We start from the raw sequence: 14,448 nt of genomic DNA, 5'->3' as shown, positions 1-14,448 counted from the left end.
AAAAACGGTGGTGGCAGATAAAAAAATCAGATATATGAGACTGAGGTACACCAATATATCTTAATTAGAGGGAGAAAACAAGAGGAAGGGAAAATAATCATTTAACTATCGATCATATTACTTTGAATTTCCTCTGTTTTATGATCACAAGTATCCTAAATTTAATATTTATTTTACAGTAGCCACAAACCATGTGTATTATTATTGAATTTATTTTCATTCACTCTCCTTTTAAAACACCTTAAGTCAATTTTAGAAAAAAGCTGTACATTGCTATACAAATAATAACGAAATAGCATTTGACATAAATAAAAAATTGTTGTAAAAATAAATACGCACAATTAAGTATTAGAAGATGTGAAGAAGGGGTGCCTGGGTGGCTCATTGGTTGAGCATCTGACTTTGGCTCAGGTCATGATCTCACAGCTCAGAGCTTGGAACCTGCTTCAGATTCTGTGTCTCCCTCTCTGTCTCTGGCCCTCCCCCACTTGCAGTCTGCCGTCTCTCTCTCTCTCAAAAATAAATAAACATTAAAAAAATTTTTCTTAAAAGAAGATGTAAAGAAAATGAATTAATGGTAATTGATTCATTACCAGAGAGTTTCAAACCAGAGAGAGCCAGTAATATGGAGAGGCAATAAGTTAATCATTCCTCCAAAGATTCATTAATTAGACTCCCTGAGAACCTGTGGAAGTGGAGAGAGGGAGAGGTGGGGCTTAGAATAAGAAGGACTAGTTGCAAACCTGTTTAAGAAACAGCCTAGGGGTGTCTGGGTGGCTCAGTTGGTTAAGCATCCGACTTCAGCTCAGGTCATGATCTCACAGTTCATGAGTTTGAGCCCCAAATGGGGCTCTCAGCACAGAGCCCACTTTGGATCCTCTATTTCCCTCTCTCTCTGCCCCTCCCCTGCTCACGCCCTCGCTCTCACTCTCTCAAAAATAAACATTAAAAAAAGAAACAGCCTAATTTTTAGGGTGCTATACAAATAAGTCAGATCATTTGAAGAACTAAGAAAGAGCTCTTGGAAATTAAAAGGATAATAGCTGAAATAAAATCTCACAAGTGTTGGAGAAAATGTTCAGGAACTTTCCAGAAAGAAGAACAAAAAATACAAAGGGATAGAAAAGAGAAGAAAAAAATTAAAAAAAAAAGAGAAGACTGGTTTAAAAGATCCAATATTGAAATAATTAGAGTCCCAGAAACCAAGAACAGAGCAAATATGGGGAAGAAATCATCAGTAAAATAATTCAAGAACAGGACATGAGTTAGCATGTTGAAAGAACTTGGTGAGGATCCAGCACAATGGATGAGATGGATTCACACTTGGGAATTCATGAAACTTGAGACTATTGGAGACAAAAAGAAGACCCTCCAATCCTTTAGAGAAACATACAAGCAAATGGGTACGAACATACAATTAAGAATCAGAAGAAGCTTCAGATTTTAGTAGCGACATTGAAAGCTAGAAAATGATGAAGAATTACCCTTAAATTCTGAAGATGAAGGATTTTCGATTTAGAATCCTATACTTGATCAAATTATAAATTATGTGTAAGGGTAAAATAAAGATTTTGGGAGATATAAAATTTCCTAAAATTTTACTTTCTTGGCAAACATAGAAAACTATTGAAGGAGGTACTAAAAATAGGAAAGAGGCAAAGATTCTCCAGGATGCCAGGAGGGGAGTTCCTTAAAGATGGCTGTGCCCAGTCACCCAGTCCAGACTCAATAAGTCAGAAGGGCTCTGGGAGAGGCTTTTTTAGGGAGATGAAGTTGATAGCATGCATAATATATCTGGTTGTCTTAAGAGATGACTGGCTGTGAGTGTGTGGCATTAATGATCACAACAAGGAAAACAAAAAATTTTTTTTTTAAAAAATAGAGACAATTTTTTGTTTTCCCAGGAAAACAAGTAATCAGTTTCTTCCAAGGTTTAGCTTTGAAAAGAAATTTACTCAGATATACTCACATACAAGAAATCAAATACTGATGATGGCTCTAATCCAAATGACAATGTAACTGCATAGGAAGAATGAAGAGATGTGGAGGGTGTGTGTGTGTGTGTGTGTGTGTGTGTAGTAGAGATGGTATAGGAAGAGAGATAAATTCTTGTCTTCTACAGGGGAAGACAAAACATAATACTTAAAAAAGAAAAACCAGGGACACCTGGGTGTCTCAGTTGGTTAAGCAACCAACTCTTGATCTCTGCTCAGGTCGTGATCTCATGGTTTGTGGGATGGAGTCCCTCCTCATTGGGCTCTGTGCTATCAGCACAGAGCCTGCTTGGGAGTCTCTCTCTCCACCCCTCTCTGCTAGCATGTGCACACACACATACACTCTCTCTCTCCAAATAAATAAATACACTTAAAAAAAAGGGAAAACCAAACATGTTTTTAGATTGATGAAGATAAGTACCAAAATATTAACTAAAAGATGTGAAAATACTTATGTCCTTAAGAAGCAGGTAAGTGAAGAGAGGACTATTTTTCTTAAATCCTGTAGAACTATTTGGCTTTTCCAACCACGGCACATATAATTTTAACAAAAGGACAAACATTTTAAAAAATGAAACATGCAAGAATATCCAAGAAAATTCTGAAAAGGAAGAGTACTGGGCTGGGATTGCAGTTGACCCCTGGAACACCACAAATTTGAACTGTGAGTGTTCACTTATACATGAATTTTTTAAATATACAGTACAGTACTGAGTATATTTTCTCTCCCTTATGATTTTCTTAATTATATTTTCTTTCCTCTAGCTTACTTTATTATAAGAACACAGTATATAATACATGTAATGGACAAAATATGTGTTAATTGACTATGTTCCCAGTAACGCTTCTGGCCAAAGGTAAGCTACTAGCAGTTACGTTCTGGGAGAGTCAAAAGTTATGCATGGATTTTCAATTGCATGGGGTTAGCACCCCAATCTCTATGCTGTTTAAGGGTCAACTTTAGTTATATCTTATATATAAATTTATATAAAGAATAAATTTATATAAAGAAAAAATTATATAAAAAAATTTATATAAAATATAAAGCTGCAAAACTGAAAGCATTTGGTATAGGTACATATATGGATGAAAGAATAGCACAAAATGGAAAATCAAGAAATAAATACAAGTATGTATGAAAATTAAGTACATGGTAAATATGGCATTCCTACTCTGTGGAAAAAAAATAAATTATTCAATATCAGGTGTTATGATAATTTCTAGCTATGTAGAAAAAAATGACGAAATTAATGGATTCTTTATACCGAAACAATTTCCATACAGATCAAAGGTCTAAATGTTAAAAATGAAACTTATAAGAATTTGAAGGAAACGGGATTACACTTTAAAACAATCTTGGAGTTTTTAAGCACAAGACAAAATCTGAAAGCCATGGTAGAAAAAAGTGATAAATCTATTTTAAAATTTAGCTCTGCAATACTATACAGATAAAAATGAAAACAGAAGCTGCCATAAACCATGTTAAAAGTCAGATGATAAGCTAGAAGAATTATTTATAGCACATCAAACAGAAAAAGTGTTAATACACTTGCTAATTAAAGAGCCACTATCAATTTATTAGGAAAAGATGAACATCTCAATAAAAGTAATCAATAAAAAGATAATTTATTAGATGAGTACAAATAATTAACCATACATGAAAAATTCTCAAGATTATTACTAATTGAAATTAAAACAGTATAATACTATTTGGAGCCTCCTACATTGCCACAAGTTATAAAGATAACACATATTAATTGTTTCTAGTGCTCGCTAATAGGAGATAAATGGACAATTCATACACAGGTAGTGGGAATATAAATTATTTCAGCTTTTCTTAAATTTTCTGGCAGTAAGTATGAAAAGCCCTTTGATCTAGCAATTCCACTTTTAGAAACTCATTCTAAGAAAATCAAATTATTGTACAAATATCATGTATAAGAATGAACACATAACATCAATCTTTATAAGACAGATAGACATAATTCAAGTATCTATAAGGGTTTGGTAAACTAAACTGTGGTGTATACATCAGATAAAATATTATACAGTCATAAAGCAATGTGGATTTATATTTACTGACATAGAAAGGTGTCCATGATACACTGATGAATGAGGTAGTAAGTTGACATACAGGAAATATATAGCGGTCCTATGTTAGTCAGTGTGTGTGTGTGTGTGTGTGTGTGTGTGTGTGTGTAGAAAAAATCTCAGTGAACTAAGGGACTCCTGAAATGCTACAAGAGTTAACTCTCTGGAATGTGACTACCAATTGTCTCTACTATCTTCATTTTGATTTTCTACGTTTTCCAGGGTTTATTTAATAATTAAAAAAAATGTAAAACCTAAGAAAGATGAAAATAATTTACAACATTTTGAGATTGATAGAAATCCTGAATCCAAAGGTAAGAATACATGGTCAGACAGAGGATGCATATAAAAAAGTGGAAAAACATAAAGATAAAACATTGCATTTCTGGAGATTGTTAAATTTAGAATAGTTATGTTTTTCTTGCTTTAGAACAGGGGACTTGGATCAAATGCTTTGGAGGCATTTTTTTGGTGCAGGATTCTATGATTCTTGTCACTTTAATACTGTCTTTGACGTTTGCATAAGATTATAATTCAAAATAAACATGTTAGAAGTTATAAACATCTTTTTCTGTATTTTTAAATATGTCAATTGTAAAAAAAGAACCCAGACACAATTTTCCATTTCCATAGGTAAGGAATTTTTCTGAAGCATCTAAAAACCTACATTTCCTAAATGCACTCTTGGCTGCAATATTCTTGGCCTTAGCTGCTAAGGAGCCAAACAATTACAAAGCACTTGACATTGCCTTTTACCCTTTTATGTAGCAGCATGTGTGCCTCATGACCAGAGTGAGAGAAACAGGAAGGAAAATAACTCATGGCGAATGTGCCTTTGATGTTCATCCAGCCACATGCTGGGATTGCTCGTCCTCTTTTCCAGTTCTTGATGTATAGAATAGGCTAGGGGGGGCATACAAAGCCTGCTAACTCCCACGCAGCAGGACTGTCCTAAAAGCTAGAGCGATTTTTAAGCAAGTATTTCAATACAATGTACTGTTTGTTGTGAGTATTCTGTATGTGGGAGCCTGTGCATGCGAACTGTATTAAAAGAGTCTCTCACTCTCCTCTGAATCTTTCTCTCCCTCTTCTCTCTCTCTCTCTCTCTCTCTCTCTCTCTCTCTTCTCTCTCTTTTTGGTCTTTATAACCACAGGAGAAAAACTTTAGGAAAAGAAACCTGAGCAGAATTTGTAGCATAGGAAGTTCTTGTGTAATTCACATAGTTCTTCTATGTGAATCTCTAGTCCTAGGCACAATGCCGGAGCAAAAGCCTTTTTAAGGAGACAGGAATTTTCCCACCCCTCCAAATGCATCAACTATCATTGAAGAGAAGCCAGGAGGATCCCAGTGTGTGAAAGGACAAGGGCCCCCTTCCATCATGCACCTTTTCATGAGATGATCTCAGAATTAGGAACTCATTGAACAACACTACTCACATCTGTTTGCATGCTATATATATATATATATATATATATATATATCCCCCTTTTGAAAGAAAAGACTTATAAAGTGAGAGAAAACTGGGTGCCTGTTTGGTATGTCAAAAACTAACATCTCAACTTGGCCAAGACACGAGCACGAGGCCTTAGTTTAAAGTTCCCTGTCCGATGCCTGGTTCTTCCACCTCACTTCTGAAATTCTGTCTTTCCTCATGGTCACTCTGCACCAAAGCATAAATGACAGGTATTTACAGCTTAAGTTAATATAATTTTTATTTTATAGATTTTTGTATTTCCTGATGTACAGTTTCATAAGTTTAGAACACACACACACACACACACACACACACATGTACACAAGTACACACACAGACTAGGAACTCAGGCCTTTAGATAATTAACTAACCATGCTAAAGCAAACATGCTTTTTTTTAAAATTTTTTTTAACGTTTATTTATTTTTGAGACAGAGAGAGACAGAGCATGAATGGGGAGGTCAGAGAGAGAGGGAGACACAGAATCAGAAGCAGGCTCCAGGTTCCGAGCTGTCAGCCCAGAGCCCGACGCGGGGCTTGAACTCACGGACCACCAGATCACGACCTGAGCCGAAGTCCGACGCTTAACCGACTGACCCACCCAGGCGCCCCGCAAACATGCTTTTTTAGGGGCCCCTGGGTGGCTCAGTCAGTTAAGCGTCCAACTTCAGCTCAGGTCATGATCTCTCTGTTCGAGCCCAGCATCAGACTCTGTGCTGACAGCTAGGAGCCTGGAGCTTTCATTGGATTCTGTTTCTCTCTCTCTGCTCCCCCGACTAACCCGCCCCCACCCCCACCCCCCCGCACTGCCTGCTCACACTCTGTCTCTCTTTCTCAAAAATAAAATGAATATTTAAAAAATGAAAGTAAATGTACTTTTTAAAAGTACTGGTAAATCTGTGTTTGTATTTAAGCCAATATCATCCTTCAGTATTAGACTAGACATGTTTTCCTTCTATAAAAATTGACATCTTCCAAAGTGTTGTGTATATGTTTTGTTATTTTGATAAGATAACTTCTATATTGTCCCAGTGACAAACTATTTCATCTTAATATTTTATGTATATTAAATATATTTTATATGTGTGTTTGATTTTTTCTCTGTAAATCATATAAGAGTCCAAATTGGAAGAAACCCAATATTTACTAAAATGCATGAAGATCTTTTCTTTTGTACATTAATCTATAGAAACTTCAAAAACATTATGGTATTAATCTGAGGTTTTTTGTTTTTTTTTTTAAAGACTAATGTTGTTCTTAGGAAGGTATGTTTTGGACACAATAAGTTCCTAAACATACATGCGATGAGCAATTCCTAAAGAGTTCCTGGAACCAGCAAAGTTGTAATTTATTAAATATTATACCCCAGGATTCTTTTAATACATTTTGTAAAATATATGAGATAATTTAATATGTAGGATTACCTCAGGCAAATTGGAAATAATGTATCAGAAGCAATAAACATAATTGTAAAAAACAAAAATTCTAATTTTTGGAAATACTCAATAGCATTTTCCCCATGAGCTTTACATTTGGTTTCTATTATTAAAACGAATGTACTTACTCTTGCATGTATATTTTCCTATAAGAGAGAAGGAGAAAAGTAAATTAATGTAAATCTACATACTTAAGGCAATATGCAAGCATTATAAAACCCTTAAATTTTTATTACATAAAATAAAGTGATGTTATTTTCATGAATGTTTTAGAGAATTAGTCTCATTATTTCATAATCACATCCCTTAAATTTTACCTGTATTTGTCTACACCAACTTTGTTTCACACTCTATATAAGATTAAAAACTATTGATTCAGATTGTAATTAGTAAATTTTGATCATGTGAAATGGATTTAAACATCAATTTTTTTTTACATTATGAAAAGAGAGAATAGAATTAGTTAAACATAGTGACAGGAGAAATTGAGATTATAACACTACAAAGTAAACTGTAATTGACTTGTAGAAAGCTACCCTCAAGTGCTGCATAATATTTCTGTATACAGTGTTATCCAGGTTATAAACTATTCACCTATTCAATATGACAATTCACTAATTATCAAAATTCACAAAAACTTTCACTAGCCATTGCTAGTTTTGTGGCTTACATCTAGCTCAGGAAAAATGGAAGTCCTTCAAGGCAATGTGATCTGCCTCTCCTTCCACTTCCTCTCTACCTCATTTCCTGTTGTTCCCAAACTTCCCCCAAACTATGGCAACAGCCCAGGACTCTTTTTATAGTCTTTATAGTCTTAAGACAAGCTTCTGCCTCCAGGTCTGGGCACTTGCTGTTCTTCTGCCTGGTTGCTCTTGCCTCAGGTATCTCCTTCAGGTCTTTGCTCAAATGTTTCTTCCTAGTGAAACCTTCCTAGTGAAACCTTCCTAAAGTTCCTTTAAAACAAACTTTTAAAAATTGTGCCATGCATCCTACTCTACTTTTTACCCTCTTTTTCTGCTTTATTTCTCTTCATAACACTGTCACTTTCTAATATACCATACAGTTATTTCATTTGTTGTCTATCTCTCTGCTCCCCATCTGAATGAGGGCAAGAATGTGTGCTTGTTCTGTTCTCTGCTGTAGCCCCAGTACCTGAAAAAGTGACTGGCATCAGGTAGGAGTACAAGACATATTTGTCAAATTAATTAATTAACAAGAAAAGAAGTGGGAATCATTCAAGTTAAATTTCAGGCAGAAAGGAGATAGAAATTTTCCTCCAAAAGCTTCATATAGCTATAAAGAAATAAAGCAGTAAACTGTGTTCATAACCTGATCACCTCGACCTCTGGTTTCCAGTCTTTTGGAATACAGTGAATATTTTCAATAGGAAAAATTTTTGTGACCTCATCTCATAACAATAGATAGTCTTTTCATATTCTATGATTGAGAAGAAAATCTATGGTAAATACCTATGTTGAATTTCATAGATTTAATGGATTTAAAAGGTTTGAAAAAATTAATCCCAGTACTCTACATATGTGGAAAACAATGGTATACATATATGTAAAACAGTTTGTCCTTCACTCTTCACACATCTTCTATGAATGGATTCCTAGACATCTTGAAATAACTGGGTTCTGCTGAATCTAAGATTTCCTTGTTGTAATCAAGCAGAGAATCATAAGTTTTTTTTTAAATCAGCAACTGTTATCATTTTAGGCAATTATTAAATGCTATTTGAAGAATGCTTCTACTTGAATGAAAGAAATTGCACTATTATCCACCCCCCATGCAGCATTTCCTTCCATTTATTTAAATTCACATTTTAATCTCAATTTCTGTCCCCTTCTAATGAGGAATTTCATTTTCTCAGTATGCTCTATGGATCATAGATCAGAAAATTTGGGGGAAAAGTTGAATAAAAATATAAATGCATTTTTCTACGGGGCAAACAACTGAACAACATGATAATTTTGGAACCAAACAGAGAATTTGAAGTTGAAAGAAAAGATTGTTCTTTTAACTCCTAAAGAAGACATAGAAATTTTTTTCTCTATTTCATTTATTTCAACCAAATAAAACAAATATTATAACATAAATTAAACACTGTATTTAATGTCAGTATAACATTTTATAAAAAGGAACCTGAGAGATTTTCTAACAGGGAAAACCTGTAATAATAGTACTACCTTATAATGTCTCCTTTTTATTTGCTCCTCATTTTAAAAATTCTTCCTTTTAGGCTAAAACTTTCCAGAAGTTCACCCCAGCCAAAGACAATTCAGGAAGGAGGAAGTTAAATTGTGTCCACTTACCCTTTTACGGGATAAAAGTAATTTAATACAACCCTCACCACACCTCTTACACTCACGGCCTCATTATAAGTTGACTTAAAATTAACAGAAGTTTTTATGTGGCTGTTTCTTAATTATAATAGTCTTTGTTCAAACATGGTGCCATACAACAAGGAATTGAAAAACATTTCAAAAATGATTAAAAATATTTTTCGTGTTTACTTTATTATTTATTTTTAGAGAGAGAGAGAGAGAGAGAGAGAGAGAGAGAAAACAAACAGGGAAGGGGCAGAGAGAGAGGGAAAGAGAGAATCCCAAACAGTCTCCGCACTGTCATCTCAGAGCCTGACACGAGGCTCGAACTTGCAAACTGTGAGATCATGACCTGAGCTGAAATCAAAAGTCAGATGCTTAACCGACTGAGCCAACCAGGCACCCCTCAAAAATGATCTTAATTCTTATTTGGAACGTTTTTTAGAATATCATTAAGCAGTATAAAATATGGTGAACAAATTAAACTCTATTCCTTTAGATTCTGCATTGCACAAGCTTTTAGCTTCCTCTCTGAATGGAGAAACTGTAGTAGTGTTACAAACAGCCAAAGCACCCACATGACTAGAAGTTAGTTTTCCTCCCAAGGATGGTGGCTTTGGTTAGGAAGAAGAAAAATGTATACAAATTTATAACAACTAGACATAAAGCTAGGAATGTGTCTTCCAACTACCAAAAAACTTGGAAAAGCCCCTTCATTCTTTATCTATTACAAAATAAACAGATCTCTAGTGCCTCTGAAAGGCAGCAGGGATTTGGTGGTATTTATAGCTAGAAAAACAGAATAAGGAGGTAGCAGACAGGCTATTCTAATTATAGTTACACTTGCATTTATAGCTATTCTATTTTTCATTTTCTGCATACAGATCAGAAGCCTTAAATAACCCCAAAGAGGCTAAGTAACCAGAGCTTTAGCAAATGACTTCCATAAATTTAGAGACTGTATTAATAGCATTTCATGCAATCTTAGGGGTCACTAATGAGATTCTGTAAATATTCCTTGTTGAATAAATAAAAATTTGCAGATTTCCAATTTGTAAGTTACAGATGTAGATGTGATACTGCACTCCCAGAAAGTTTTAGCCTTTTCTTTCTTAAGGTCCCCAAACCCTGAAATTACTGCTTAGATGGTGTCTATAGTTATGAAGAAAGTCGTATGCTTCAGGGAAAGCAGCTAGTAAGTACTGATTTCTCCTTCTGAAGTGGTTCTTAACCTGAGTATGTATCCACAATCACCTGAGGGTGCTAGTTAATCCATAGCTTCTTGGATTGGACCCCCAGCAGTCCTATTTATGTATGTATGTGTGTATGTATGTATGTATGTATGTCTGGAGCAGAGCCTAGGAATGTGCAGTTTTAATACACATCCCTGTGGATCTGACACAGGGGAAATCATACACCAGGAAATGCTGTCCTAATGTTTCAAAGGGATTCAAAATTATTTTCTAGATACAAATATTATTTTCTCTTTTGAAAGATAATGGGCTTCAAAGAATAGCCAAGGGTTATGAGCTCAAGTCTGTTACAGAACCAGGAAATCTCTCTACCCTCCTTTTGGAAATTAGTCTTTAACCTTACCGTGACAGCTTCTGGTGTGTTATTTAAATTAACTTTGGTATTGTTATTAAACTTTCCAGATGGTTTTGTTTATCTACCCAAGTAGAAAGTGTGATCCTAGGAGGCAAGAACTATGCATATATATGTGGGTTTTTTTCAACATTATCTAGTACTTTTATAAATATTTATTAGGCCCTCAATAAACATATTTTAATTTTAGTTCAAATGCAACCTAAGTTGCTTAAAATCTGCTTTAACTTCTGAGACCTGAAGCCACCTCTCTCATGGATATTGCTTCAATATCCCCTTGCACGGTAGAAATGAAGGCCACACCTAATATTCATTAGAAATTGGCAACTGTGCACTTGGGCTCCGTTATTTAGCCACAAGGAGAAGGCAGAGCCCCAGTAATAGCTTTGACTGATTACTTGGCAAGGGAAACCAAGCCCTTGGGGTGTTCCAGACTCTCTTTGGCCTATAAACCTGTTTAAAAACCTGTTTCTCAGAATTTAAAGCTTAGCTCAATTGAAGCCAGTATTATAGTAATGTCAATAATTCTGCTCTCAGCTTTTGGGCAGACCAGTACAATTCATCATCAACTTTATTTTCATGGAAAGGCAACTTTTGGGAAAATAGCTCTAACTTAAGCTATTTTATTTTGATTTTTCTTTCCCTTAAGAAATAGTAGTGTCAATATTACTTTGCTTGGATTTTTGTGCTTTCTAAGCCTTAGCACCTTCCAGTGCCTGAAATTACTCCCTAGAATCAGAGTAGTGCTGAATACACAAGATTTGGGACATCCACCAGGGCAATAACTCAAGGCTTTCAGAAAAAGATCAAGTAAGTCATTGGGTCTGAAAGTCATTTTCAGTAATTGATACTTCATGATGTTTCAAAATTACCTCTGCCTTTTAGCTGCTTGTAGGGGGTATGATACTGAACTACACTGCCTAATGGAGTATTCTGGCAGGGTCCATTTCTTTCTCTTAGGAGTCAAAAGCCTTAATGATGAATAAACTAGTGTTCACCCCACTCTGAACAGACAGCCCCACTTCTAGTCAGCTGTTAGGAGCACATGCCAAAGTAAATTAGCTACATCCGTTCCTGGTATGGACCTCCATTCCTGAGGTTGTAGTTGGAGCGATAGTTAAAGGTCCTAGTTGTTCACTTGCTGTGAGATTTTTATTTCTAGAAATTGAAGAAGGAGAGTGACTCAAGTAAGACATTTACTGATAAGATCTTGCCACTAGTATAAGGTAGGAAAAGTAGATATTCACACCCCGGATAACACCATTATTTCTCCATACATATTTAGACGATGTTGCTTTTAATATATGAATTTATTTACATGGATACAACTTCGAACTTCAAGGTTTCTCCGAATTGATTTCTAACACGGAACTAAACTGCAAATAGTGGAAAAATACTCAACTGGAGCTACACGTCACATATTATCTTTAAGAGTTACGTGAATTCTCATTTATTATTACTTTTTTTTAATTTTCAGCACCCAGACCTATGCTCGGTATAGTATAAGCACTACATAAATGCTTGTGATTTTGCGACTTGAATATAGTCTTTCCATGATATGAAAAATAGGTAAAGAACTGCAACAACTTAATGACCAATAGAGGGCAGTAACGTTAATTTTTAAAAAATTATTTGGCTCCTGTTTTAAACCCACTTTCAATCCCAGCTCTCCCCTGGAAAGACATTTTCCAGAGACCAGTAATTCCCCTATCCATGGGTTCATTTCTTGGGGTTTCTGTTACTACGGAAAAACCGTGATCCGAAAGCAGATGGTCCTCCTTCTGATGACTGATCCTAAGGAGGTCCATAGTAGCCTAACACTACTTCTCAAGGCCTCTGTCATTCACCTAACTTCATCGCATCATCATGGAGGCATGCTATCATCTCTCATTATCACAAGAAGAAGGGTGAGTATAGTACAACAAGATATTTTGAGAGACAGACCATATAACTTTTATTGCAGTATATTGTTATAATTGTTCAATTTTAGTTATTGTTGTTAAATTCTTACCATGCCTAATTTATAAATTAAACTTTATCATAGGTATAGGTATGAATGTATACGAAAAAACATAGTATATATAGGGTTTGGTACTATCCAAGTTTTCAGAAATCCAGTGTGTGTGGGGGGGGTCTTGGAACGTATCTCCCATGGATAAGATGGGGGATTACTGTAGTCTCATGATTTCATTTTAATTTAGCTACCAACCTCTTGTACCACATTAAGACCCCCATATTTGTCCTCCTGCAATAGAGTACCTAATGGGGGAATATGCTAGAGGCTCAGACTGCTGGGTATGCTTTGATTAAGATATCACAACTCTCTCTGGTTAATTCTTTGACAATGGGTAATCCTTAGAAATGAAACACCGCAGTAGAACCACTAGGTAAGATGTGGAGTAGGGCAGAAATGTCGGCTTTAGCTTCATGTGGTAGAACACTGCATACAAAATAAGATCCCAATTCCATTTAGGAGAATCAACCCAAACACATATCCATATTTATGCATATAAATAAAATCAGAAAAAATGCAAGCTGTGGTTAATACATGGTCTAGCAAAGAGTTAATACATGGAATAGCAAGTGTTTTTATCTTATTTGTACTTCCTTATATTTTTTAGATTTTTATGGTGAATAATTTCCTCCAGATTAAAAAAAAAATGTATATTATGTAGCACCAAAACTTTAAGGATAAAGAAGGAAGGCATAACTAACTCCTGAAACTAACTTGAACAGGGTCTGACTGAACCTGGTCTAGTGAATCTGGGGGAAAGTGAGAGCCATCAGAGAACCATGGAACATTCCACTAACTTTATTATTCCACATGCTGCAGTGGTCACGGTGCCCCATGCTGTCTCATGGTGGGGGGTGGGCAGGGAGGTAACAACAGCTTTAAGAAGGGCCTTTTCTTCCACATTTCATTTTTTGATATTGCATTTTTCTATCTCTACAGAGCCCTGAATCTTCTCCCATGTTATTTTTAGTCATGCTCACAGCGGGGAGAAAAGAGTCAATCAGGGTTTCTGGCATGTCAGCTTTTCATAAAGAGAACACAAAGTGGAGCTCCCAGCAAGCCTCATCAAATATAGGATTTATGTGAGAACTTTCATCTACATCCAGTTAAAATGTTCCCTGCTAGGCATGGAAATCATCATTTGAAAAGGCCTTACTTTAAGGACTGGATACAGTGGCTCAAATGTTGCTTCAGCTCTTCTTCCTTTTCATAGGATTCCAGTACACTGTGCGCCTCATCATGGTGGTAGCAGTAGATTTTATAAATATCTTCCAGGGGCCCTTTAATCTGTAAGAATACTTCTCCTGAAAAATGTAAAACAAAGGCAAAATGACATCAAGTCAACCAAACTGACATTCCACATATTTACTATTTGACAGCAGTGACTAGTCTTAAGAAGTTGGATAGGTCCCACTTCATCCACAGGTTACTCAGGAGGGGTGGAAGACGTTCCTTTCCTTTTTCCTTTCCTTTCCTTTCCTTTCCTTTCCTTTCCTTTCCTTTCCTT

General features: G+C 35.5%; 1 protein-coding gene across 2 annotated transcripts in view; it reads right to left on the bottom strand.

The window, feature by feature from the left end:
- Positions 1-14,448, bottom strand: part of ARHGEF38 (Rho guanine nucleotide exchange factor 38) — a 129,373-nt gene that overhangs the window by 33,184 nt on the left and 81,741 nt on the right. Inside the window, exons 4-5 of one of the 2 annotated variants that reach the window (XM_049630955.1) lie at positions 14,098-14,245; positions 7,124-7,141 (exon numbers count right to left, since the gene is read on the bottom strand). In XM_049630955.1, coding sequence (XP_049486912.1) covers positions 7,124-7,141; positions 14,098-14,245 — 166 coding nt within the window. The remainder of the gene's footprint in view (positions 1-7,123; positions 7,142-14,097; positions 14,246-14,448) is intronic. The other variant, XM_049630956.1, reaches the window with a different exon arrangement.

The sequence above is a fragment of the Panthera uncia genome, chromosome B1, assembly GCF_023721935.1.
Source record: "Panthera uncia isolate 11264 chromosome B1, Puncia_PCG_1.0, whole genome shotgun sequence".
Taxonomy (NCBI): Eukaryota; Metazoa; Chordata; class Mammalia; order Carnivora; family Felidae; genus Panthera; species Panthera uncia.
Note: the sequence above shows the minus strand (reverse complement) of the source record. Positions and strands in the feature narration are given on the sequence as shown.